This window comes from Xyrauchen texanus, chromosome 21, assembly GCF_025860055.1.
Source record: "Xyrauchen texanus isolate HMW12.3.18 chromosome 21, RBS_HiC_50CHRs, whole genome shotgun sequence".
NCBI lineage: Eukaryota > Metazoa > Chordata > Actinopteri > Cypriniformes > Catostomidae > Xyrauchen > Xyrauchen texanus.
Window position 1 is genome coordinate 8,406,864 of NC_068296.1, and position 27,140 is coordinate 8,434,003.

General features: G+C 44.5%; 1 protein-coding gene across 1 annotated transcript in view; it reads left to right on the forward strand.

Moving 5' to 3' along the window:
* The window catches only part of LOC127661807 (potassium/sodium hyperpolarization-activated cyclic nucleotide-gated channel 3-like), a 116,233-nt gene that overhangs the window by 54,870 nt on the left and 34,223 nt on the right, over positions 1-27,140 (forward strand). Inside the window, exons 3-4 of the mRNA XM_052152703.1 lie at positions 5,437-5,598; positions 25,767-25,985. Coding sequence (XP_052008663.1) covers positions 5,437-5,598; positions 25,767-25,985 — 381 coding nt within the window. The remainder of the gene's footprint in view (positions 1-5,436; positions 5,599-25,766; positions 25,986-27,140) is intronic.

The following is a 27,140-nucleotide window of genomic DNA, read 5'->3' on the forward strand; positions in this document are numbered from 1 at the left end:
TCCCTGTAATAAGTGCACTGTAAGTCGCTTTGGATAAAAGCGTCTACCAAATGTGTAAATGTAATGTAAATGTTTAAAATGTGAATTGCTCTGTTTTATCTGTTATTTAACATTTTATATACTTCATAATACTCTATTCTTGGCCTATCTACTTATGGGTTTACTGTAGTGACCATTTCAAATATTGGAAGTATGTATGTTTGTTGTTGCATGCAACCAGCGAGGACATGACAATAGAAATATGCTTTATTTATTTATTGTTTTAGTATCAGGCTATTTTGTAGCACCTGGTCTTTCTTATCACATTTAATCCACACTGCATACACACAACTCGTCTACAACATAGTTTCTTTTGTGCTATAGATTAATTAGCAAAATAGAGTATTTTAGTATAGTGTTCCATCCTTATCAGCTGAATAATTCAGACATTCAGACAACCATTAGCAGAACAGAATGTCTTGAATATCGGTTGTTTCCGTTAATTTAGCAAATTCTGAATTATCAACTGATTCTTGATTCCCAACCATTATTGAGCACCATCAGTTTGTATCTGAAGTGTCCTCTTTCTAGCTCTATCATTTTATCTCTCTCTGTAATGATACAGTGTGCATTAATGGCAGATAGTCGGTAATGAGGGTGACTTTTACAGAAGGCTGCATGATTAATTCAGATGCTTTACTGCTAGTTAATGTTTTAGAGAGACCATTATTTAATCTGGCCTCATGCTGTTTGTCTGCACTCAGAAAAAAACAGAACTCTGAGCAACATAATGTCCTGTTTGTGGTTACAATGTCCTGGCAGAGGAAGAACTTGTTAAATAAAAGCATACGAACAGTAATCACAGTGGCAGCAATTGGTAGGTGACCGTGGACAAGAGAGACAGACAGGCAGAGAGGGAGACAGATAGAGAGAGAGAGACCGCTCATGACTGGTTCTTATTTATAGGGCTTTTCTCGTCGCCCAATAACAATGGCTCGTAAGCGGATCCCTCTCACATAAGCTTTTAAAAGTGCTGTTTTAAAGTGACTCGAGTGGTTTTTAATAAGCATGGGTGCAGTTAACAGTGCATGTCGTGGCTTCACTCAGATTAAGTAGCTTAAAATTGTGGAGACCATTAACACCCGACTGCCTGCATTGGCGACCGATGGTCTCCCAAGAGGATACTTAACCATTAGGATTAGCCAATCACTCACTCACCTTCAACCTTCTTCATCTCTTTCTCTCTGTGTGTCTTATAGTGGAGTTAATGAGTCTGGACCTGTTCTTTCCTGCTTTCAGTTAATATGTTGTTAGAGATTCTGAAAAGAAGCGTGGTCTTTTACACAAACAGAAAAACACATGTAAAAACACATGTATACAATACATTTGTGAACAGGTGATTGGCCAAAAATCTCATATGACAACGGTGACACGTAGGGCTGTCATGATTATGAAGTTTGGCTGACAATTAGTTGTCAAACAAATTATTGAAAATGTGACGATTCATTGTCTGTTTGAGGGATATGGCGATTAATTGTCCCTTTAGGGCTTTCAGAATTAATTGTCATATAAATTGTCATATTTCTTAAGGCGCAAGTGTGCTTCATACATCTTAAGAAGACATTTTTAGGGGGCCTGGGTTGCTCAGCGAGTAAAGATGCTGACTACCACCCCTGGAGTCGCGAGTTCAAATCCAGTGTGTGCTGAGTGACTCCATCCAGGTCTCCTAAGCAACTAAATTGGCCCGGTTGTTAGGGAGGGTAGAGTCACATGGGGTAACCTCCTCGTGGTCGCTATAATGTGTGGTTCTCGCTCTCGGTGGGGCACGTGGTCAGTTGTGCGTGGATGTCGCGGAGAATAGCATGAAGCCTACATTTTTACATATTTCTATCCAAATATGTAAATCAAATAATAAAATTGGGATATAAGATTTCATTTTAAGGCTTTATAACTATATGAATGACATCAAATGTTTTTAGATATCAAAATATTTCTAAATACTTAAAATATGTATCTTTGGTCAACTTTAGTTACAATTACACTCTTGTTTTTTGGAACTTATAAAAAATATATCAGACATATATATATAAAATTGAAAATATATTTTTATTATATTTATATTATGTAATAGAATATTATGTTAAATTAAGCAATAGTAAAATATTTCTGTCCTAATTTCTTCACTTTGACAAGTTATTTTAATGCTCTTTGATGAAACCTACGAGCCATTATTTCTCATGAAGCAAAACCTTTGAGATTTAATTTCAAAATGTGATCACCACAGAAATAGAGTAAGCGTGTGTCGCCCCTAAGTGTCACTCTGTGTCATTAACATGAGTGAATGAACCGCTTTTACCAAGAACATTTGCCATTACCCGATCGTTAAATTAAACATAGGGTTCCAACATATTTTTGCGGGAGTTTGGCGTGAGCCTCTGCTGATGGCGCACACATCAGAGCATTTGAGAAGCATTTCACACGCTCTTCCGGACAGGAGCTCTGGGTTGATGCTTGGAGTTCAGTTGAATGGCACGCAAAAGCGCCGTTCATTGCATTTAATATATTCTTTTATAATTCCCTTATTTGGGCATTAAAATGTGATTGGAATTTGAATTGCACAATAAAAGTGGTCATCTCAAATTGTTTAGATTAGATAACTGGGATTAGACGAATATTTAATAATCGCAACAGGCCTAGTGACACGTGTTACATGGGCTGTGTTCGCAATGGCATACTTCACATATAACTCTTAATACTGCTATGTCAGTCTATGGCAGATAGAGTAGAATGGTAGTATGCCAGTACCATGGCGTTTATTATGACACCAGTTAGGTGAAAACTTTCACAAATCCGTGTTTTTTTTATAAAAGTATATCTTGTTTATATCATGTTATATTACGTTTGTCATAGTAATATCATATTTATTCATTAAAACATTTTCAGAATTATTAAAAACACTGACTCCTTGGGGCCTGGGTAGCACAGTGGTAAATACACTGACTTATTAATTGTTCCAAAATCAAATAATGACCAAATTTCAGATTTCACACTTTCAGGGTCTGAAATTAACACCAAGCACCAAATGCAAGAACATTTTGTATTTGGTTGGTGAATTTCGCCACTCTGGCGGGTGCCATTTTGTCAGTTTGTGTCATCTTGTAAAATAATGTAACATGTTCCAGTTTTGTCATCAACGGGGCTCTGTAGGTCTTAAGTCAGGAAGGTTGCAGGTATTTACATGGAATGTAGGTTTGCCACCTGTCCCATAAAACATGGGATCGTCCCATATTTAAAGATAAAATGATGCGTTCCCGTATTGAATCAATACGGAACGCGATTTGTCCCATATTTAAGCTGGTCAGATGGCGTCACGGTGAAATCGTTCCAAATCGCCAATTTAACATTGAAATCACCTATGGTGGGTAAGGGACCATCTGAAATGTCCACACATTGTGCTAAAACTGTGGAGTTTTTTCTATGTAAATGTTAAATAAGATAAATGTATGAATATAATCATAAAGACAAATACAGGTGAAGGAAAAAAAATTATAATAAAAAAATAAATAAATGTATATACCATCCAAAATGTATACATAATTAAGATAAAGAAGACAAATAAGTGTCCCTTATTTTATAACAAAAGTGGCAACCCTAATGGATTGGCTCTCATTAGCTAGTCCCGCTGCTTATAGAAAGTCCAGTTAGCAGCTAGGATATCACGCTCAGGTACTTGTACTCGTAAAAATACTCCGATACCATCTGACGTATGAATGACATTCCGTAAACATTCAGCGCACAAATTAAAATCACGTTATCTCCTAGTGTGATTATTAAACCACAAAGACTGAGATTTCATGATATATATATATATATATATATATACTTTGCATGTGCTGTGTGCTCTTCAAATGTGAGTGCCTGTGAATGTGTGGAGCAAGTGTTCTGCTGATGCTGGTTGCTCTTATGAGCTCCTTGGCTCACACTAGCACACTCTGTTTGTAGCAGATTACAGCGAACAGAGTGCTAATTCACAGAGCAGTGCGCCAAATCACTTCATACAGACTACATATTTATTTAAATAGCTGCCGTTTGTAGTTTGATTATCACTTTGAGTCGCGTAGGGGCAGGATTTTCCAGAGGTGAAAACTTCCTTTTAAACAAAAAAAAAACGGAAATGGCTTCAAATTAAAATGAATTTAAATGAAAAAAAAAATGAAAAAAAAAAAGAAATACAACTGAAATATATCACCACTGTATAGTTAAGTAATATTCACTGTAATACTACTACTACTAAAAATTATAAATACAAAAAGTATTTGTATAATATTTAAGTAATATCTCACATGTTATGCACTTTTTTTTTTTAAACTTCATTGATGTTTTTTGTATTATGCAGTGACATTATGATTAAAACCACATCATTTGATAAAAATAATACAAGATTATGTTTAAAAATAATTATTCTACAGAATTTTCATTTCATTAAAGTTTTATTAAATTAATTTATTTAGACACAATTTTGATGAGAAAAACTGTTTATGTGGATTTATTTAAAATAAAAAAAATAAAACAAAAAAACAAGAATCAGTATCAGCGAGTACTGAAAAGGAAGTATCGGTACTCGCTCTAGGCAAAGCAAGGCAAGTTTATTTAAATAGCACGTTTCATACACAATGGCAATTCAAAGTGCTTTACATATACATTTTTAAGAAAATACAAGATAAATAAAAAAACGAATAAGAAATAAGAATATATGAAATAAGAGTAGAAATTCATTAAATAAATAAAAACAATTATAATGATTAAAATGAATAATTGTTAACACATCCAGAATTACTGGTCGTTCATATAACAACATGTAGTTTGTTGTAATAAGTGAATAATCTGAAAAATAATTCTAAATGGACTATCTAGCAATTAAATATTTCATGAACGTTGTTCACTTTTAAAAATGCTTACAGTATTGTTCATTATGTCTTAAATCCACTTGTAAAATGAAATAAATAAATACATAATTGGCTGCTAAAAAATCTGACTGGCTGGTAAATTTTTTCATCTACCAGCCACCTTGGCAGGTGGGCCAAAATGTTAATTTCGGACCCATCATAATCATTAGGTAAAGAGTCATAATTGAATTGAATCGCTGTCAGAGCAAATCGTTACACCCCTAATGTACACTTATAATTATTATTAAGAGTTATCTTAACTTCAGGGGTTTCTTGAAAATGGGCTGATTTTTTTTTTACCTTTAAAGGTGTTGCTTGTACAACATACCTCAATTCAGTCATTAATCAATAAAATTGTCGTATTTGGTGATTTTGTTTTAGAACCGAATGTACATTTATTTTGCACTGATTGAAATTAAAATCCGAATGGCAGTGACATTCGTGAGAGATCAACGTGTGAAAGCTTTTGTACAACATCTCACCATCCCTCCTTCTCTCCATTTTTTCCCAGATCTTTCATATGACTTATGACCTGGCCAGTGCAATGGTGCGAATCGTGAATTTAATTGGAATGATGCTGTTGTTGTGTCACTGGGATGGCTGCCTGCAGTTCCTGGTGCCCATGCTGCAAGATTTCCCTGCTGACTGCTGGGTCGCCAAGAACAAGATGGTGGTGAGTGTTTACACACAAATCTTCCTCAAATCAGATTAGCATATGCTCCCCATGGGATGCCCATCTCATCCCTATCATCTTTACTGTCACTGCACTACACCTCACTTTTAAAGCAAAACATGAGTATTTTTTTACTAATTGTTTTTCATATCATTCATATGGGAGTATTAATTATATGATATTATTTTCATATTGATTCACATAGGGGTTCGCATTCGTCCCTCAAGTGTAAATTTGCCTTTGCTAAGCTACTAATGTGTGTTTCTCAGAGGCCATGTTTTCTTATTGTTTTTATATTGTTATTCTTTATATTACTATTTTAGCCTTACCACGAGTTGACACACATGCTGTGTGATTTGCTGAAACACAGTGGATATATTTAGTTCTATTTAGGCAACATTAATAGATGAGTGAACAGGAGTAATGTGACAATGCAGAGCGGGTGTGTCCCTAAAAAGTTATAATGAGAAAGACGTTTTTTTTTAAGGTGAGTAACACAGAGCATAGTTTAGTTGTGCAACCTCACGATTAGTTGCTTTTTTGCAGAATTCAAGTTATGTGTATCGGCTATTTTACACGGTTCTGCATTGTGGCTCATCCAATCAGAATGTAGAGATGGAAATAGCAATTGTATTTGATTAAAATTATAGATGTGAAGTAGTTTTTGCACAGATGACAGACTTATAATTGAATTGTCATTTGACTTGCATTCATCAAGTTCTAATTAAATATAAAGAATAATCAACGTTGGTGTGAATTAATTCACTGGAATATCCAAACATAGGCATTATTACCTGTATTTCTGTTAATTGAATTTCCAGCAAAATAACCATATTGTGTTATGCTACCTTAATTTTATAATTACTAAATATGTCATAGCATTATTACATAAGAAGGGTGTTAGTTGGTTGAAATGTCTTACAATAGATTGTGTTTTCTTTTCTTCATTCGATAGAACTCTAGTATTGACAGTTGTCCAGTGAGATGGGTTTTTATTTTTTTCCATTTTTAGTCAAGAGGACGGGCGTCCACGGAGTCCCCAGTGTCCAGAAAGAGGCAGAGATTTAGCTGCTTTATCTGAATGCCAGCGTCCCGAGCTGTGACCCAAAATCAACCCAATAAGAGCGTGAGAGGCCAAACCCCAAATGAGCACGTCCTCTCAGGATCTAGGATTTATAGGCCTATGGTGGCTCACTTGCTTCCCTGGGGGATTATTGTTTGTTTATGATTTCCCCTGTCCTGCAGTAACATAAACCCTAGATCAGATTCAAACAAGAGCATTAACAATCAGCAGGGAGGTGTACAGACATTAGAGGGACACAGTGAGATTATCATGGAAAAGGTGCTCAAATTAAAAATTAACACTTGCCAAATGCCTGTAAAATCTGGCTTTGGCAAGTAAATAAAACTCGGCAGTTGGATGGTAACTTTCTTAGGAACTGCAACATATTACATTACATTAAATAAAAAATTGTAAGAAAGATACACTGTTGTAAGTGATGTAACAGATTCAAACTCTATCAAGTTAAAGATATACAATTAATCTAAAAAATGAAACATCTGCCGCAACTTGTGGATGTTGTGAACAAGTCTCCTCAGTTACAAATGCATCATCATATGTTTATCTACGATGCCTCAGGGTTTATTTATTTATTAATTTTTCTCAAGAACTGCACGTTGACACTTGGGCTCGGCGATATGACCATAATCACAATATGAGTAATTCTACAGTATATCACATATATATATATATATATATATATATATATATATATATATATATATATATCATTGTTAATATATTAAATTAACATATTGTATTGCCTATTTTTGGATAATCTATGATGAATCTCTGATAATCTAATCAGTGAATTATACACCGATCAGCTGCAAAATTAAAACAACCTGCCTTATATTGTGTAGGCCCCCCTTCTGCCACCAAAACAGCGCCAACCCGCATCTCAGAATAGCATTCTGAGATAATATTCTTCTCACCACAATTGTACAGAGAGGTTATCTGAGTTACCATAGACTTTTTCAGTTCAAACCAGTCTGGCCATTCTTTGTTGACTTCTCTCATCAACAAGGCATTTCCACTGAACTACTGCTCACTGGATGTTTTTTTGGTTTTTGCTTTTGGCACCATTCAAAGTAAATTCTAGAGACTGTTGTGTGTGAAAATCCCAGGAGATCAGCAATTACAGAAATACTCATACCAGCCCGTCTGGCACTAACAATACAATCATCCATGCGATTATCTAATCGGCCAATCAAGTGGTAGCAGTGCAGTGTATAACATCATGCAGAAGCTTCATTTAATGTTCACATCAACCATCAGAATGGGGAAACATTTTTGATCTCTGTGATTTGGACCATGCTATGATTGTTGGTGCTAGACTTTGAAAACCTTTTAGGTTAAAAAAGCACCATATAAGTGCAGACAATTTACCATTTAGAATTTACTCATAATGGTTCAAAAAACAAAAACAATCTAGTGAGAGGCAGTTCTGCAGATGAAAAGGCCTTGTTGCTGAGAGAGGTCAACAAAGAATGGCCAGACTGGTTTGAACTGAAAAAGTCTATGGTAACTCAGATAACCTCTCTGTACAATTGTGGTGAGAAGAATATTATCTCAGAATGCTATTCTAAGATGTGAGTTGGCGCTGAGTAATTTTCTCTTTATTTGGAATGGGACAATAGTCCAAATAAAAAAAAAAAACACACAACTTCATTTTAAATAATTCTTATTAGAACAATAAATTAACAATTATGCCATATTTCAGTCTGATATGATGTTGACCAATATTATTATTATTATAAACCTTCCTCAAGAAACTCAAGATTTCCCAAGCAACGCAACAAAGAAAATAAATGCATAAGTTTAAAAAAAACACAAAAAAACAATGAAAATATACACTTGAAGCCCTGCCCACTGATAGATAAGCCCAAGCTCTGCACATGGATATTTACATATCGCGATATACACAATATAGCAAAATCTTTATCAACTGAGACTTTAAATCGTTGCCACAATATATATCGTCATATCGCACAGCTCTAGTTGACACATATGGAATATTCCTCACATTAAGCCACCAAAACCAATATATGAGGATCAAAATACAGATGTTTGATGTTTTTTTGTCAGATGCAGCTTCACTGCAAGACATAGACTGAATCATGTCATATATAATGCTGTGAGTGACACCTACACTGCACACCTTTGCCAAATACATTTAAAGTACATTTTTCATAATTCCTGACATTTAATAGTAGAAAACATTTCCTGTCTTAGGTCAGTTAGGATCACTACTTTATTGTAAGAATGTGAAACTTCAGAATAATAGTAGAGAGAATGATTTATTTCAAATTTTATTTCTTTCATCATATTCCCAGTCAAGTCAATTCAAGTCAATTTTATTTGTATAGCGCCTTTCACAACACACATCGTTTCAAAGCAGCTTTACAGAAGATCAGCATTAACAGACGACAAAACTGTAATGTCTATAAAGTCGATGAATCATCATTGTGTAATTTAGATAAAATACAATTCTTAATCGTGTTTAAAAATAATTAAATAATAATTGTATTAATAACCCCAGTGAGCAAGCTGTCCCAGTGGGTCAGAAGTTTACATACACTTTTTTAGTATTTGGTAGCATTGCCTTTAAATTATTTAACTTGGGTCAAACGTTTTGGGTTGCCTTCCACAAAATTCTCACAAAAAGTTGCTGGAATTTTAGCCCATTCCTCCAGAAAAAAACTGGTGTAACTGAGTCAGTTTGCTAATATTAAATCTGTGGAGTGATTAAAAAAATGTGTTTTAATGACTTCAACCTAAGTGTATGTAAACTTCTGACTTCAACTGTATAAACAAGAAAGGAAAAGGCAAAATAATTCCAATGACAGAGATATTTTCAATAATAATAATGCTAAATAACATTTTGTGGCCAGTAAAAAAAACATTGGCAATAGTCAATGTTCTGAATTCAATAGCAGGTGTGGCAAAAAAAATTTGGACTGAGTATGTCACCAAAAGATATCCGTAAAATACAAGGGTTCTGAGTATTTAAACACACTAATGTATTAAAGTAAAATAGGCCACATTGTATTTTCCAATTCATTTTGAATGCCTGCAGCTACTTTACATTTTTACATCCAGCTTTTCCAGTGAAAGCGATGTCATTCTGAAATGGTATGGTCCTTTTCTTCTTCTTGGAAAGCTGTAATAAGCTGTCTCTCTCTGTAGATTGAGCCCCTGCAGAAATGAGTCTGAAAGCAATCTGGACATGTCTCCTCAGAAGAGTCAATATTGATTCCTCACGGATTTCCACACACATCCACTGGACAAGGGCAATTTATTCACTATTTTAGACTTGCACAGAAATTTCACATATTTCTAAATAGCTGACCCACTTTTCTCCAGCTTGGATTTCATTTCCAGCCCCATTTGAACATATTTTCATTATGTTTGACTTTTTTCTCCAATGCAAAGCTCCCAGGAGTCGGTTTAGATTAATATTCATTCTGTGACGAGGCAGGCAAAGAATGAGGATCTAAGTGCAGCTTTATTAAAAATAAACACGAAAACTCAGAATAAAGACAAACACAGGGAACCTAGCACAGAGCATAACAAATCATGCAAGAACTGACACAGGAAACAGGGAAACCAAGGGCTTAAATACACAAGGGAACAAACAAGGGAACGAGGAACACCTGGGGAAACAGTCAGGGAATGAGAAATAATCAGGGAGAACCAATCAAGGAATAAAACTATAAAGGACTACACAACTAACAGGAAACAGGAACTAAATAAGAATTTAGACATAAAATTACAAAAACAAAAGACAACAGGGATTGTGACACATGCAGTCATTGGAAGAGTTTAAACTTTCATTCATGCATACGCATTGGCATATAGGAAATAGCTAATATAATTTTGTCTCAATATTTTTCAAACTTTTGATGATATTCAATATAAATCTTTATACATTTGAAGTCAGAAGTTTACATATGTTGAAGTCAAGCCTTTAGACGATTAGCCAATTCGCTTCTGATAGGAGGTGTACTGAACTGAAGGTGTATTTTCAGGCCTACCTTCAAACTCAGTGCCTCTTTGCTTAACATCATGAGAAAATCAAAAGAAATCAGCCAAGACTTCAGTAAAAAAAATTGTGGACCTCCACAAGTCTGGTTCATCCTTGGTAGCAATTTTCAAACTCCTGAAGGTATCACGTTCATCTGAACAAACAATAGTACACAAGTATAAACACCCTGGGACCACGCAGCCATCATACCGCTCAGTAAGGAGACGCATTCTGTTTCCTAGAGATTAATGTAGTTTGATGCGAAAAGTGCAAATCAATCCCAGAACAACAGCAAAGGACCTTGTGAAGATGCTGGAGGAAATATGTAGACAAGTATCTATATCCACAGTAAAATAGTTCTATATCGACATAACCTGAAAGGCTGCTCAACAAGGATGAAGCCACTGCTCCTAAACTGGCATAAAAAAAGCCAGACTACAGTTTGAAAGTGTACATGGGGACAAAGATCTTACTTTTTGGAGAAATGTCATCTAGTCTAATGAATGTTTTTTTTTTATCTGTTTGGCCATTATGACCATTGTTATGTTATACCCACAAGCTGACACAGACTGGGCACTCAAGGAACTGTATGGGAGTATAAGCAAGCAGGAAACCTGCACCCTGAGGCTGCGTTCATTGTGACCAGGGACTTTAAAAAAGCCAGCTTCTAGTCAATAGCACCAAAAAACTACCTACACATCAGTTGCAACACACGAGGGGACCGGGTTTTGGACCATTGCTCTCTCTTCCGGGATGGCTACAGATCCCTCCCCCGCCCACCATTTGGCAAATCGGACCACCCTTCCATTCTCCTTCTACCCACTTACAGGCAGAAACTGAAAAAAGAAGAATGATCCAGTGCTATCAGATCTGATCAGATTCTATGCTACAGGACTGTTTTGATCATGTGGACTGGGAGATGTTCCGGTCCGCCTCTGATGACGACATCGAGGTCTACACTGATACCTTAACGTGTTTCATCAGGAAGTGCATAGATGATGTAGTGCCGACAAAAACAATACTAATCTACCCTAACCAGAAACCATGGACTAATAGCGATGTTCATGCACCACTTAATGCGCAGACCTCCAGGAACGCGGAGGAGCATAAACAAGCCAGTTATGCCCTCCGCAAAGCTATCAGAGCAGCCAAACGCCAATACAGGGACAAGATTGGAGGACAGTTCTACACAGACTCTAGAAACACGTGGCAGGGAATTAATATCTTCACATACTTCAAAGGGAATAAAAACTCTGCCGTGAACACTACTGCCTCTCTACCAGATGAACTTAATCTTTTTATGCTTGTTTCAAGGGAAACAACACCACACTCGTGGAGAGAGCTCCCGTGGCCAAAACTAAAGAGGTTAGTTCACTCTCCTTCTATATAGCGGACATAACCTGATCCTTCCGATGGGTGAATATCGCCATTCTGGGCCACGTCATCAGAGGGTGCGTGAACCAACTGGCCGGTGTTTTTATGGACATTTTCAACCTTCCCCTCTCCTTGTCTGTGGTCCCCAAATGCTTTAAAACATTCACCGTTGTGCCTGTACCAAAGCAATCCAAAATCACTTGCTTAAATGACTGGCGACCTGTTGCTCTGAACCCCATCATCAGCAAATGCTTTGAAAGACTAATCAGAGATTACATCTGCTCTGTGCTGCCTACCTCACTGGACTCACTGCAGTTTGCTTACTGCAACAAATGCTCCACTGATGATGCCATTGCATCTACACTACACACTGCTTTCTTCCACCTGGAAAAAAGGAACACATATGTGAGAATGCTGTTTGTAGACTACACCTCAGCATTCAAAACCATAGTGCCCTCCAAGCTTGATGAGAAAATCTGTGCTTAAACAGCTCGCTGTGCAGCTGGATACTGGACATCCTGTCAAGCAGATGCCAGGTGGTTAGAATGGGCAGCAGCATCTCCTAATCACTGACCCCCAACACTGGAGCCCCACAGGGCTGGGTTCTCATTTCACTCCTGTATTTCCTGTACACACATGTCTGTGTGGCAACACACAGCTCCAAAGCCATCATTAAGTGATACGACAGTGGTAGGTCTGATCACTGACAATGATGAAACAGCCTACAGAGAGGAGGTTCACACTCTGACACGCTATTGTCAGGAGCACAACCTCTCCCTCAATGTCAGTAAGACCAAGAAGCTTTTGGTGGACTTCAGGAAAAAAGACAGAACACAGCCTCATCACCATTAATGGAGCAACGGTGGAGAGAGTCAGCAGCTTCAAGTTCCTTGGTGTCCATATCACTGAGGAACTCACATGGTCCTTCCACACTCAGGCTGTTGTGAAGAAGGCTCACCAGCACCTCTTCTTCCTGAGATGGCTGAAGATGTTTGGAATGAACCACCACATCCTCACACGGTTCTACATCAGCACTGTAGAGAGCATCCTGACTGGCTGTATCACTGCCTGGTATGGCAACCATTCCGACCTCAACCGCAAAGCCCTGCAAAGAGTGGTGCAAACTGCCAGACACATTATTGGAGTTGAGCTTCCCTCCCTCCAGGACAACTATACCAGGCGGTGTGTGAAGAAAGCTCTGAGGATCATCAAAGACTGCAGCCACTCGAGCCATGGGCTGCTCTCACTGCTACCATCAGGCAGGCATAATTGCAGCATCAGGACCAGCACCAGCTGACTTCATGATAGCTTCTTCCCCAAGCAATCAGACTTTTGAACTCTTGATTGCTCACGATACATATATCAGCACTGCACATTATTAGACTCAGACTGGACTCACATTTGATACTTTTCTTAATAATACACTGGCAACTGACTATCAACCGACAGCTAAATGTCAACACAACACTTCATATTTATTTCTACTGATTACATGGGGGGTGGGGGGGGGAGGGGGTACAGTGTATGTTCTTATTTTGTGTATACTGTATATTGTATATTATTTGGTGTATATTGAATATTGTGTAAACTGTGTTATGTGTAAATCAGATATTTATTGTAATTGTCATACTGCTGCTTGAAAATGTTGCTTGAAACTGCACCCAAGACTTTCGGCCACTGTTGCACTTGTGTATATGGTTGAGTGGCAATAAAGGGATTTGATTTGATTTGATTTGAAATGGTGAGGCATGCAAACTGAAGAACACCATCCCAACCATGAAGCATGGGGTTGGCAGTATCATGTTGTGGGGGTGCTTTGCTGCAGGAGGGGCTGGTGCACATCACAAAATAGATTGCATCAGAAAATTCTGTGGATATATTGAAACAACATCTCAAGACATCAGCCAGGAAGTTATAGCTCTGTTGCAAATGGTTTTCCAAATGGACAGTGACCCAAAGCATACCTTCAAAGTTGCGGCAATCTGCTTAAGGACAACAAAGTCAAGGTACTGGAGTGGCCATCACAAAGCCCTGACCTCAATCTAATAGACATTTTTTGGGAAGAACTGAAAAAGCATGTCTGAGCAAGGAGGCCTACAAATCTGACTCAGTTACACCAGTTCTTTCTGGAGGAATAGGCCAAAATTCCAGAAACTTATTGTGAGAAGCTTGTGGAAGGCTACCTAAAATGTTTGACCCATGTTAAACAGTATAAAGGCAATGCTACCAAATACTAACAAAGGGTATGTAAACTTCTGACCCACTGGGAATGTGATGAAAGAAATACAATTTGAAATAAATCATTCTCTCTAATTATTATTCTGATGTTTCACATTCTTAAAATAAAGTAGTGATCCTAACTGACCTAAGACAGGAAATGTTTTCTACTATTAAATGTCAGGAATTATGAAAAAACAGTTTAAATGTACTTGGCTAAGGTGTATGTAAACGTCTAGGTTACGTATGTAACCTCCGTTCCCTGATGGAGGGAACGAGACGTTGTGTCAGAGAAGCGACACTAGGGGTCTCTCTTGAGCGCCGATATTCACCTCTGGACTATGAAAAAAGGCCAATGAGAGTTGGCAACCAGTATTTGCATGCCCCGCCCCCGGACATACGGGTATTTAAGCGGCGCAAATACAGGAGTTCATTCAGGATTTTTCTGAGGAGCCGGAAATGGTCCGGCCACAACAGTGGCTCGGCTCAGCGACGTGGCAGGGGAGACACAACGTCTCATTCCCTCCATCAGGGAACGGAGGTTACATACGTAACCTAGACGTTCCCCTTCTGTCGCTCTCTCCACGTTGTGTCAGAGAAGCGACACTAGGGGTCCACTTATAAAAGTGCCATGCGCTGAGCCGTGTACGTGAACTGCTGATACAGGAGCGAGCAGGTATTCTTACGTGCAAGATGACCAACTGTATCAGGCTGCACGTACCCTTCCCCAATGCCCCATTTAAGCCATCAGGATTCCTTATCGTTACCCTGGAGGGGAACAAGGTGCTGGCCACCAACCTGGGAACGGGCCAAGCCTGGCCGGGCCTCTTTTCTCTCTATGTTTCTCACATAGAGCAACTAAGGCCGGGGCCCTTACACGCATTGAGGGAAGGGGGTCTTAGCCCTTATTCAGGGCGGAGAAGACCCTGCGGAGGCCACGCCTACCCGAGAGGGGAGGCAAGTTTAAGTGGCAAAACCATCAGAGGCCTGCTTAGGGCCTATGTGGAAAAGTCGGTGCGGTGGTGGATCCAGCCTCATAGAGGGGGGAACATACAGCACGGCAGCCGAGGCAGCCATGACTGCCTAAGGGAAACACGGGAGTCAGCTCGCCAGAGGGGACAGAACCGTGGTGTTACACACGGGGAGTCCGAAGGAGGCCTTACCTGTGGAGCACCTATACCAGTACAGGGTAGCTTGCGGTACCCGCAGTGGCTTGGGTCAGCGAGTTCCTCTGCTGAACTGCGACCCACGAGGGCTAGGGAGGAATCGACCAGTGTCCCAAACCTGAGATCTCCTGGGAACGAAGGCGCACTGTTTCCCCTGGTTAGGGGGAAGTGCGCTAGGTGCAAGCGATTCACCCGGTCAGATCGTGGGCGTGCCACCGAGTTCTACGGGCTCGGTACCTGAGAAAACACAGGACGATACTGACTCAACTCGGAGATTGTAGAATCTCGCAAAAGTGTTAGGTGTTGCCCAGCCTGCTGCTCTACAAATGTCTGCTAGGGCAGAGCCCCTAGCCAGTGCCCCTGAGGACGCAACACTCCTGGTGGAGTGAGCTCGGACCCGCAAGGGGGGGCACGGCCTGGGTGTGATAAGCCAGGGAAATGGCGTCGACAACCCAGTGGGCGAGTCTCTGCTTGGAGACAGCTTTCCCTTTCTGCTGTCCCCCAAAGCAGACGAAGAGCTGCTCAGAGCATCTGGTGCTCTGTGTGCGGTCCAGATAAATACGTAAAGCACGTACTGGACACAGCAGTGAAAGGGCTGGGTCTGCCTCCTCCTGGGGCAGCGCTTGCAGGTTCACCACCTGATCCCTGAAGGGCGTGGTAGGAACCTTGGGCACATAGCCCGGTCGCGGTCTTAGGATCACGAAAGTATCTGCCGGACTGAACTCCAGGCAAGTGTCGCTAACAGAGAACGCATGCAGGTCCCCGACCCTCTTAATGGAAGCGAGCGCGATCAGCAGGGCAGTCTTGAGAGAGAGGGCCCTGAGTCCAGCTGAGTCAAGTGGGAAGAACACCAGTCCGCGAACAGACGCCACTTTAGAGCGTAGACATGCCAGGTAGAGGGGGCTCTGGCTTGATTGATTGTATCTATGACGGTCAGCGGTAGGCCGGCTAGATGTTCCGCATCCCGTCCAGGGGCCAGACGTGGGGATTCCAGAGGTCTGGGTGCGGGTGCCAGAGCGTGCCCCGTCCCTGAGAAAGAAGGTCCTTCCTCAGGGGAATTCGCCAGGGAGGGACTGTCGTGAGGAGCGTGAGGTCCGAAAACCAAGTCCGGGTGGGCCAGTAAGGGGCTACCAGAATGGCTTGCTCCTCGTCCTCCCTGACCTTGCATAGCACCTGTGCAAGAAGGCTCACTGGGGGAAATGCGTACTTGCGCAGCCCCGCCGGCCAGCTGTGTGCCAATGCATCTGCCCCGAGGGGAGCCTCTGTCCGGGCATACCAGAGCGGGCAGTGGGAGGTTTCTTGGGAGGCAAACAGGTCTACCTGAGCCTTGTCGAACCGGTCCCAAATCAGCTGGACTGACTGGGGATGGAGCCTCCACTCTCCGCCAGGCAAGCTTTGTCTTGACAGCGCGTCCGCTATCACATTGAGGTTGCCGGGGATGTGAGTGGCGCGCAGTGACTCCAGTCGCTGCTGACTCCAAAGGAGGAGACAATGGGCGAGCTGTGACATGTGGAGGGAGCGTACTCCGCCTTGGCGGTTTATGTAGGCTACAGCCGTGGTGCTGTCTGTCCTGACTAGGACGTGTTTTTTCCGAATTAACGGAAGAAACTTCTGCAGGGCCAGAAAAACAGCCAGCAGCTCTAGGCAGTTGATGTGCCAGCGCAGCGGGCCTCGGTTCCACCGGCCTGCGGCTGCGCGTCCGTTGCACACAGCGCCCCAACCCAGTTTGGAGGCGTCGGTTGTGACCAGAACGCATCGGGACACCTGCTGCAAGGGTACTCCTGCCCTTAGAAAGCAGAGGTCTGTCCAGGGTTTGAAGGTTTGGCGGCAGGCAGAGGTAACTTTTATGTTGTGCGTGCCGTGGCGCCATGCTCGTGGGACTCGAGTCCGGAGCCAGTGCTGAAGTGGTCTCATATGCATCAACCCCAGCGGCATGGCCGCCACGGAGGATGCCATATGCCCCAGGAGCTGTTGGAAACGTTTTAGCGGGACCACGGCACCTGGCTTGAAGGAAGCGAGGCATTTCAGCACTGACTGAAATGTCATTGGGACTGAGTCTAACTCCAGACCGAGAAAAGAGATGCTCTGGACCGGGGAGAGCTTGCTCTTTTCCCAGTTGACCTGAAGCCCCAAACGGCTGAGGTGGCTGAGCACCTGGTCTCTGTGTGCGCATTGTAACTCTCGGGAGTGGGCCAGTATGAGCCAGTCATCGAGGTAATTGAGTATGCGTATGCCGGCTTCTCGGAGTGGGGCAAGAGCTGCCTCTGCGACTTTCATGAAGACGCGAGGGGACAGAGACATGCCGAAGGGGAGGACTTTGTACTGATACGCCTGGCCGTCGAACGCGAACCTTAAGAAGGGGCAATGTCGAGGGCGAATTGAGACGTGGAAGTACGCGTCCTTCAGGTCTACCGCTGCGAACCAATCTAGATGCCGGACGCCAGATAGAATTTGTTTCTGGGTGAGCATTTTGAACGGGAGTTTGGACAAGGTCCGATTGAAAACTCGCAGGTCCAAGATCGGTCGTAAGCCGCCGCCTTTCTTGGGTACAACGAAGTAAGGGCTGTAGAAACCCTTCTTCGTTTCGGTTGGAGGGACAGGCTCTATCGCGTCCTTTAATAGAAGGGAAGCGATTTCTTCGCGCAGGGAGTGGGCATGTTGGCCGTGTACTGTGGAAAAATGTACGCCCACGAAGGGTGGCGGAGACCTGACAAACTGAATTGTGTAACCGAGTCGAATGGTCCGGTGCAGCCAGCGTGACGGGTTGGGCAGTGAAAGCCACGCCTCTAAACTCTGTGCTAGGGGCACCAAGGGGACGGGTTTTTTGGACGTACCCGGCGGGGCTTCGCAGCGGTGCGGAACAGGTAACATGGCGTCGGGAGGCAACGTGGCGTCCCGAGGCTCTGGTGCTGAGAATAAACTCAAAGCACTTACCTTGCTCCGCGCACCCGGCGGGGGGCGGGTTCGTGACTGAGGAGGAGGTTTGATGTTGGCGTCCTCTGGACTCGTCTGAACCGGCCGGTCGGGGAACAGTCGTGGCGCTGAAGGCGGGGACACCGCGTCCATGGAGGCGGGACTGTTGAGGCCTGAAAGCAGAGTGCCGTGAGAACGGCATTTGCGGGCCAGGTGACCCCAGAGACAACAAGGAAATAGCTCTATAGAGTGTAAAGTATTTAACAAAAAATTCTCCTCCCGGCCGTCCACCGGGGAACGGAGTGGTCTTAACAGCTCTGGAGCTCACGTCTCGGTCTCTGGGTCTGTCATCTCAGGAGCACCTGGGAGCCTTCTGGGTCCTCAAGGGGGTCCGTGAGACGATGGACTTCCAACTTCTGCGGGGAGCTCAACGCTGGGGCTGAGAGCTGGGCCCACTCACTTGTTAGTTGAGGCTGAGCACCACTTTTTTTCTTTCTTTAAAGCCGCAGGAGGACGCCCTCGGCGAGCAGACAGAGCATGGCCCCTGGCGGCAGGTTTGCGGCAGGGCAGGATGCTTTTTTTTTTGCTTGAAAATAGCCTTGGTCTGTTTCTTCACCACTGAGGACTGCTGGGTGAAGTCATCAAGTGGTGTCGCCGAATGGACGGAGCTGGGAGACGGGGGCGTTTGAGAAAGCCTGCTTTGTCTGCCTCCCGTACTGCCTGTCCATCGTTGCGTTTCTGGACCACGGAGTGGCCATCGCCTGTTTGAGTGCAGTTCCTGCAGCACGTCAAGAACAGGACCACCCAAGTGCAGATTTGAAGTGCCCTGGCCCGGTGGACTTGCAGGAGGGGGCCATGGCGTGCAGGGGGGAGCGGTCTGGGACCGTTCTACCACCGAGGGTAGCGAGAGCGGAGGAGCGAGGAAGCTGGGCTTGCTCAGCTCGTCATGCACATCCGGGCAGGAATCCGAGGGGGGGGGGCTGTGAGCAGCGCACATGCCCGCGGAACCAATTAAGCCCGGGGAAGCATAGCGGACCTTCTTGCGTCAGGCTCAGACTGGGCGGAGACCCGAAGGTGGCGGCCCAGGCGAGTTATCCGCATTCGGCGCCGCTGTTACGCTCTCCGATGCAGTGGTGATGTCATCATCCAATGCCAGGGAGCTCGAGGGACCGGACGGTAGGCTGTTAAGCGGACCGCACTAATCCCGAGCTCGGGGGAAGCAGGCAAGCGTGCCGGGGAGGCGGGAGGTTTTTGAGGGGATTTACCCGGCAAAAGCGTCCCGTTATTCTCCCCAGATCGTTCTCCATCGCCCGCGGCGCCTGCCTCAATCCCATAGGAAGGAGGCGAGGTGCGGAGGGCGGCTGAAATGGCTCTCTCTCACTACAAGAGAAAGCAGAGATCGCAACGCTGCCGCGGTTATGTTCTCACTCTGAAAACATAACCCATTGGAGAGCATGCTCATCCCGAGCTGGGACGGAAACAAGCAAGCGTGCCGGGGAGGCGGGGGGTTTCGAGGGGGTTCACCCGGCGAAACGGAGCCCGTCACTGTCCCCAGATCGTTTTCATCGCCCGCGGCGCCTGCCTCAATCCCGTAGGAAGGAGGCGAGGCGCCGGGGGCGGCTGAAGCGGCTTTTTCTCACTACAAGAAAAAGCCTACGACCGCAATGCTGTCATGGCTATGTTCTCGTACTGAAAACATAGACCATTCATAAAAACGCTGCCTGCGTGTGATCGCAACCCAGGAATGCAAGGCAGTTTTTATGGCCGTCAGAGGTGGGGAGAATCAACGCATCCAGAAACTACACAGAGGCGGAAAATCCTCTTTAAAAAAAAGTCCTGAGAAGGATGTTCAACGCCGCTGTGTTTTGCTCTTTTAGAGCGAAATTCACTCTTTTAGAATAACTCTTTCGAGTTGTCTGCGCTGTCGAAGCGCCCAGGGGCAAGAATGCACAGCCGTGCACGAATGAGAAAGCTGCTGTTGTGCGCCGTCAGATCCAACAGCATGCAGAGCGTAAGAGGATTAAACAGGAACATGGTGTGTAACTGCATGCACGACCATCGGCTCCGAAGAAATGTTCTGAATGAACTCCCGTATTTGCGCCGCTTAAATACCCGTATGTCCGGGGGCGGGACATGCAAATACTGGTTGCCAACTCTCATTGGCCTTTTTTCATAGTCCAGAGGTGAATATCGGCGCTCAAGAGAGACCCCTAGTGTCGCTTCTCTGACACAACGTGGAGAGAGCGACAGAAGGGGAACTTCAGACTTCAACTGTATTTTTGTATTTGCTCTGAAATTGCTTAAAAGGGTTAATACGCAAATAAATTAAAAACCTACAACCCCAATTCCGAAAAAATTGGGACAGTATGAAACATTTGTCTTTGGGGAACATTGTTCTCAAATTGTTGCTAGTTTATTTGCTGAAGCATCTGTTGGCAAATTGACAAGCCTCAAATGATCCTTGCTCTTGAAGGACTAGGCTGTTTTGGAGGCTCCTTATATGCTATGACACAACTGCCTCACCTGTTTAACATCTCCTGTTTCACATCGCCTTTTTAGTTTAAATTGTCAAATTGTCTTAAATTTCCCGTCTAGAATTTTTTGGAGCTTGTTGCAATCATCTGATTTGAAATTACTCTACATAAAAACAAAACGAATCGGTTACCTAACGTAACCTCGGTTCTCTCTAGATGAGGGAACGAGTATTGCATAAGCTAGCTTACGCTACGGGAAAGATTCATCTTTTCTGAGATATTGAAGCCAAAAAATTATCCTTAATTTTGTATCCATTGTCAACGCAGTGCAGCAGCTGCATACCTTGAGAGGGCTAGCTAGCGAGCTCATTGGTTGCTCTGCAGCAACTGCTGCAGCCTATAGACGAACTTGAGTGAACTCGCGTCCAATGACAGGCGCCCGCGCCGTCACTGTATCAAAGCCCGCCAGAATGGGCGTGGCTAGAGTGCATATAAGCGTAAGTTCGTAGGCTGGAACCCTGGTTTTCATTGAATGAAGCTGAAAATCGCCGTGGCGCTGAAGCACGGCTGGCTACGCAATACTCGTTCCCTCATCTAGAGAGAACCGAGGTTACGTTAGGTAACCGATTTGTTCTCTTACGAGAGGTTCTCTCGTATTGCGTAAGCTAGCTTACACTAAGGGAACCCATTGTCAACGCCGTGCGCGCCAAGCATCCACTGCATGAGACCCGGGGGAGCCCTTGTGAGTGGGGGAATAATATTTGGCCGGCAAGAGTGTGGGCCAGTGTGTGTGTAATACATAAGCACATAGTGGGAAGGGAAAGACAGAGCGGCGGTGCCGGTCTGTGTGGAATGTGTCCCGTCAGTGCAGCTCACCAGGGGAGCTGTAGCGTATTAAACCGCTAGTAGTTTTGCCTGCAGGGCGGGCACTTCCAGATTGTAAAATCTGACAAAGGTGGAGGGGGAAGCCCAGCCCGATGCCACACATATGTCGTGAATGGAAATCCCGCTGGACCATGCCCACGAGGAGGCCATGCCTCTAGTGGAGTGAGCCCTAATGCCTAACGGGCATGGTAGGTCGTTCAGGTGGCCTGGCACGTGCGTCGCCCTCAGCGAGCGCAGGTGGCACTGGGACCAACTCAGTATGCGTTTTGTCAGATGGAAGAGGTTCCTGGATCTGACACCGCCCTGACGGTTTAGATAGGATACCACAGATCTGTTGTCCGAACGGACCGAACGGACCTTTCGTGGAGGAAGTGCACGAGCGCGTACTCGACCGCTATCATTTCCAGACAATTTATGTGAAGGAGCTTTTCCTGAACTGACCATAGGCCAAAAACCGGAGAGCCCTCGCAGACCGCGCCTCAACCCGTGTTGGACGCGTCTGTCAAGATGACTTTTCGGCGAGATATAGCTCCCATCATCACTCCCCGCTGATACCATTCGGCCACTGCCCAGGGCTGCAGAGCTGAGATACAGGTCTGAGTCACTCTCCGCGAGACGCGCGGGTGTTTAGCCAATGCTGAAGCGGGCGCATGCACAGTAAACCCAGCTGAAGTTCTGCTGCGGCTGAGGCCATGTAACCTAGCATTCTCTGAAATTTTTTCAGAGGCGTGAGGCTGTTCATCTGAAAGGACGCGGCTAGTCGCTGAACACGGCGTGCGTGCTGTGTAGATAAGAGAGCCGTCATCGCCATGGAGTCTAGTTCTATTCCAAGGAAGGAAATTGCCTGACTGGGCTGTAGTGAGCTCTTGGTCCAATTGACTGCAAGACCCAAACTGTTCAGATGACTGAGGAGAACTGTCCTGTGAGACAGAAGCTCCATATGTGACTGTGCCAAAATCAGCCAATCGTCCAAATAGTTCAGAATTTGCAAGCCCTGACTCCGCAGTGGTGCGAGCGCCGCATCCATGCACTTCGTGAAAGTACGGGGTGCTAAAGACAGGCCGAACGGAAGGACGGTGTATTGATAAACCTGGCCGTCGAAGGCGAATCTCAAGAATGGCCTGTGACGGGGATTTATCTGAATCTGAAAGTAGGCATCTTTCAGATCGAGAGAAATAAACCAGTCCCCTGGCGCACATGCGCGAGGAGTTTCCTGATTGTAAGCATTTTGAACGGTCTTTTTGCGAGCACCTTGTTCAAAACCCTGAGATCTAATATTGGTCTGAGGCCGCCGTCTTTCTTGGGGACAAGAAAATAACGGCTGTAAAACCCAGACTCGCTCAGAGAAGGTGGCACTCTCTCTATGGCCCTTTTGCACAGAAGGTTTGCTATTTCTGAACGAAGCATGCAGGCTGCTTCCGTGTTCACAGTAGTTTCGAGCCGCGCTCTGAAGCGGGGAGGGCGGCGATCGAACTGTAGCAAATAGCCCTGTTTTATTGTGCTTAACACCCATTTGGATATCCCTGGGATAGCTTTCCACGCTTTGAAGCGTAACGCTAGAGGGTGAATGGCCAAGTCGCCCTGATTGCCACACACAGCGAGCTGAACAGAATGTGTGAGCGCACTTACTGTGCTTATGCAAGACTGCTCGCAGACAGCAGGGACAGGCTGTTCTGTGAGTGAGTTCCCGATTGAGGTGAATGGGGAAAGAGTCACATCTGTGAAGTGATGCGCGAGCATAGTCACGGGCATGGGACTTACATACAGAGAGGTGTTTTCTGGCCGTGTGACAGAGCGGGCAGAGAAGGGGCGCGCGCACGGATTCGTGGGCGCGTTTATTGACTCTAACACTCGAGCTGGCTGTGCCCGCTTTATGTGAGTGGGCTCCGATAGGGACACGGGAAGTGTAATGCTTGTGTGTAGGGGTGAACACTGGATTGTGGGCACATTTTCTACACATAAGGAATGTTTGCTTTTTACAAGATTTCTTTGGGTTGCCGTGAAAACGGCATTTGAGTGCAGGCAAGCGGGCAGTATCACCGGCTTGTTGGCTGCTGAATCCACCACTGCAGTAGCCTGAGAGAAGGGGACTGACAGGGGGCGAAGCTTTGACGGTGGTCCGGCCGCGGCGGGACTGAGCCGTCGTTTCCTCAACAAAGCTAGGAGGACTTCGGTTGCTCAGGTTTCAGCGCAATCTTAGGCCGAGGCCCGCGGGGGGGGGGGCGGCGGTCTGCGGCGGCTGTCTGAGCGCGTTCTAGGGCGGCCGCCCTGTCGACGCTGAGAAGTCTGGCTTTGCTGAGCTGGGCGCTGTGAAGTGGCTTTTGCAGGAGGCTGGTCACATGGGCGGCCTGCAGAGGAGCTAGCGCGACGAGGCAGGAAGAGATTCATGGCTTGGGTGGCTTTCTGGACTTCCGAGAAACGGTCAACAATGCCACTCACCGCGGAACCGAAGAGACCGGACGGAGAGAGCGGTGCGTTGAGGAACGTGGAGCGTTCAGCTTCTCCCATGTCGGCTAGCGTTAGCCATAGGTGTCTCTCGGTCACAGTCAGCGTGGCTATGCACTTCCCTAGGGCTTGAGCTGCAGCTTTGGTGGCGCGAATGGCGAGATCCGTCGCGCTCCTTAGATCTGAAACAGCCTCTGTGTGAGGAGGCGCGTTAGTTCTTCCTAAACTCCGGCGCGGATCCTGCTGGATTCCTGGGCCGAGGAGGAGGCTTGGGAGCCTGACCACTCCTCGCTGTCCGAAGCCATGATGGAACAGCAGCCCTTATCCTCCGCCTCGTCATCCGAGATGGCAACAGTGCGGCCGCTCGGCGGCAACTGCGCGTCCCGGGGGGGCGGGGAGGGTGAAAGCGAGGCTCGAGGGAGAGGCTCCGGCGAGGTAGTCGCTTCTAACACCGGTTCCGGCAGCCTTTGGGAGCGGCGCTTCTTTCTGCGCGGCGAAACGAAAGGCGGCGCAGCGGCTTCGGTTTTGAGTGCTTCGAGTCGAGCCCGCAGGGTCGACATCGGAAGCTCCTCGCAGAGGTCGCATCCGCCGTCAGCGAGGGCGAGCTCTGCATGTTCCAGTCCCAGGCAGAGAGCGCAGATGAGGTGGCGGTCTCCGGCGCTGAGAGGGGCGCGGCATGAGGCGCAGGTGGTGCGAGGCATCTTTAAAAAGACGCTCGTTGCTCTTTTTGTGAAGTTCGCTGAGGAACTAGCTTGCTCTAAAAAGGATACGTCGCCGGATGGCGTAGCCCGCAGGATGGCTGAAGGTGGCGAAGACGGCCGGCTTCTTCGAGCGCTGTCCAAGCTTGCTAGATGCCCCTCGAACGGTGACGAGGCTTCTGCAGTTCAGAGATGCGAAGAGCTTCGCTGAATAGATGAAAATCAGGGTTCCAGCCTACGAACTTACGCTTATATGCACTCTAGCCACGGCCATTCTGGCGGGCTTTGATACAGTGACGGCGCGGGCGCCTGTCATTGGACGCGAGTTCACTCAAGTTCGTCTATAGGCTGCAGCAGTTGCCGCAGAGCAACCAATGAGCTCGCTAGCTAGCCCGCTCAAGGTATGCAGCTGCTGCACTGCGTTGACAATGGATACAAAATTAAGGATAATTTTTTGGCTTCAATATCTCAGAAAAGATGAATCTTTCCCGTAGCTTAAGCTAGCTTACGCAATACGAGAGAACCTCTCGTAAGAGAACGAAGAAATTCACAAGGTAAAACATCATACAATGTGTAGTTGTAGTGTTTTCAATGTCTCAAAGTGTGAATATAATTTACAAATCCCTACCTTTTGTTTTTATTAGCATTTTTCATGCTGTCCCAACTGTTTTGGAATTGGGGTTGTAGTTAAAAAGAATAAAGACATGTTTTCCACACCATTTTTTAGTATATGACAACAAGGAAAAATATATATAAAGTTAAAGAAGGCCTACTGTTCAATCACTTACAATTTTTTCTATTTTCACTCACATAATTGTTGGTATTATACAATGTATACTGAGAACTATTCAGTTATTAGTAAGCTTGTATTCTAATCTGAATATTTAATTTGTATCTATCCTCTTTCAGAATGATACTTGGGGGCAGCAGTATTCGTACGCGCTCTTCAAGGCTATGAGTCACATGTTGTGTATTGGGTATGGCATGTACCCGCCCGTTGGCATGACAGATGTGTGGCTGACCATTCTCAGCATGATTGTGGGTGCGACGTGCTACGCCATGTTTGTTGGCCACGCCACGGCACTGATCCAGTCGCTGGACTCGTCACGGAGACAGTACCAGGAGAAGGTGAGTGCAGGTTGATTAGCTTAAAAAAAAACAACAGCTGGAAACGCTTCATTTGAAGGTAAATTATGGTTTGACGCCTGTTGTCATGGTGATCAAGCTCCAGGGACATTTGTGAATGAGAATGATGTATGAATTATAGTTAAAGTGTGTAACTTCTGCAACAGTGGCTGGAATTGCAAAAATAGATACATTTTACATTTTCTGAAAAAAATATGGTGCTGCTTGACTTAAGAGTGTTAGATGTGGTCAAGGCTAGACATGACTCAGTTCCATCCTTTTTATTGCACATCAGGTGAAGTTTGTTATTATTAAAAAAGTAATAACACACCTCTCCTCAATATGCAGCATGATTTAGGTAAGTTTAATACTTAGGGCTAGGGGTTTGTTTAGTGTAAGCAAAAGTAATAGTTGTGCTTGCTTTAGCAAACACAGTTAATTATTGTCACAGGTAGTCCAGCCCCAAATTTAGAATTGGTTAAGTCAGAATTTGCTATGCAGAGCAATGTTTTGACTGCCATAGTTACAATGTTTACACTCCTGAGAAGTCAGCCCACCAATGGCTTACTTATAGCTGACTCTGTGTATTAAACTGTTATACAAGTATTGTAAAAATGTCACCATTAAATGTTGGAATATCCGAAGAAAGCATCAGTGCAGCAGAACATTTCATTACAGAACAAACTGACCAAAACTGTGAGGATAAAACAGGATATTCATAAAGCTTGGAAGAAAGAATAACTGTGAAAAAAGGGAAGTCAATTATATAGAATATGAGTCTCTGGAAAGAACACAGTCCAGCTGGGTGACAGCGTGATGCTTCTAAAATCATCTTAGCTCACTAATGTGATTACTGCAGTTGATGCCGGATACTTTAATTCAAAATAATGCACTTATAACGGTTCATAAACAACAAACCCGAGCGCACAGTTTTTAGAGCATGAATATTCACTCTCAAATGCAGAGTTAGTTGAATATAAATGCAGAAGGGATTTCTTATGTAGTAATGTAGTATTTGCTAAGGCAAGCATTACTATTACTATTGCTCATACTCATAGGATTAGTGATTTCAACAAACACTAACTTAAGTATTGTCTTTGCTATGGACAAAAATTGTACCTCAAATCATGTGCCTTGTGCTTGTGCTTTTGTAAGTGT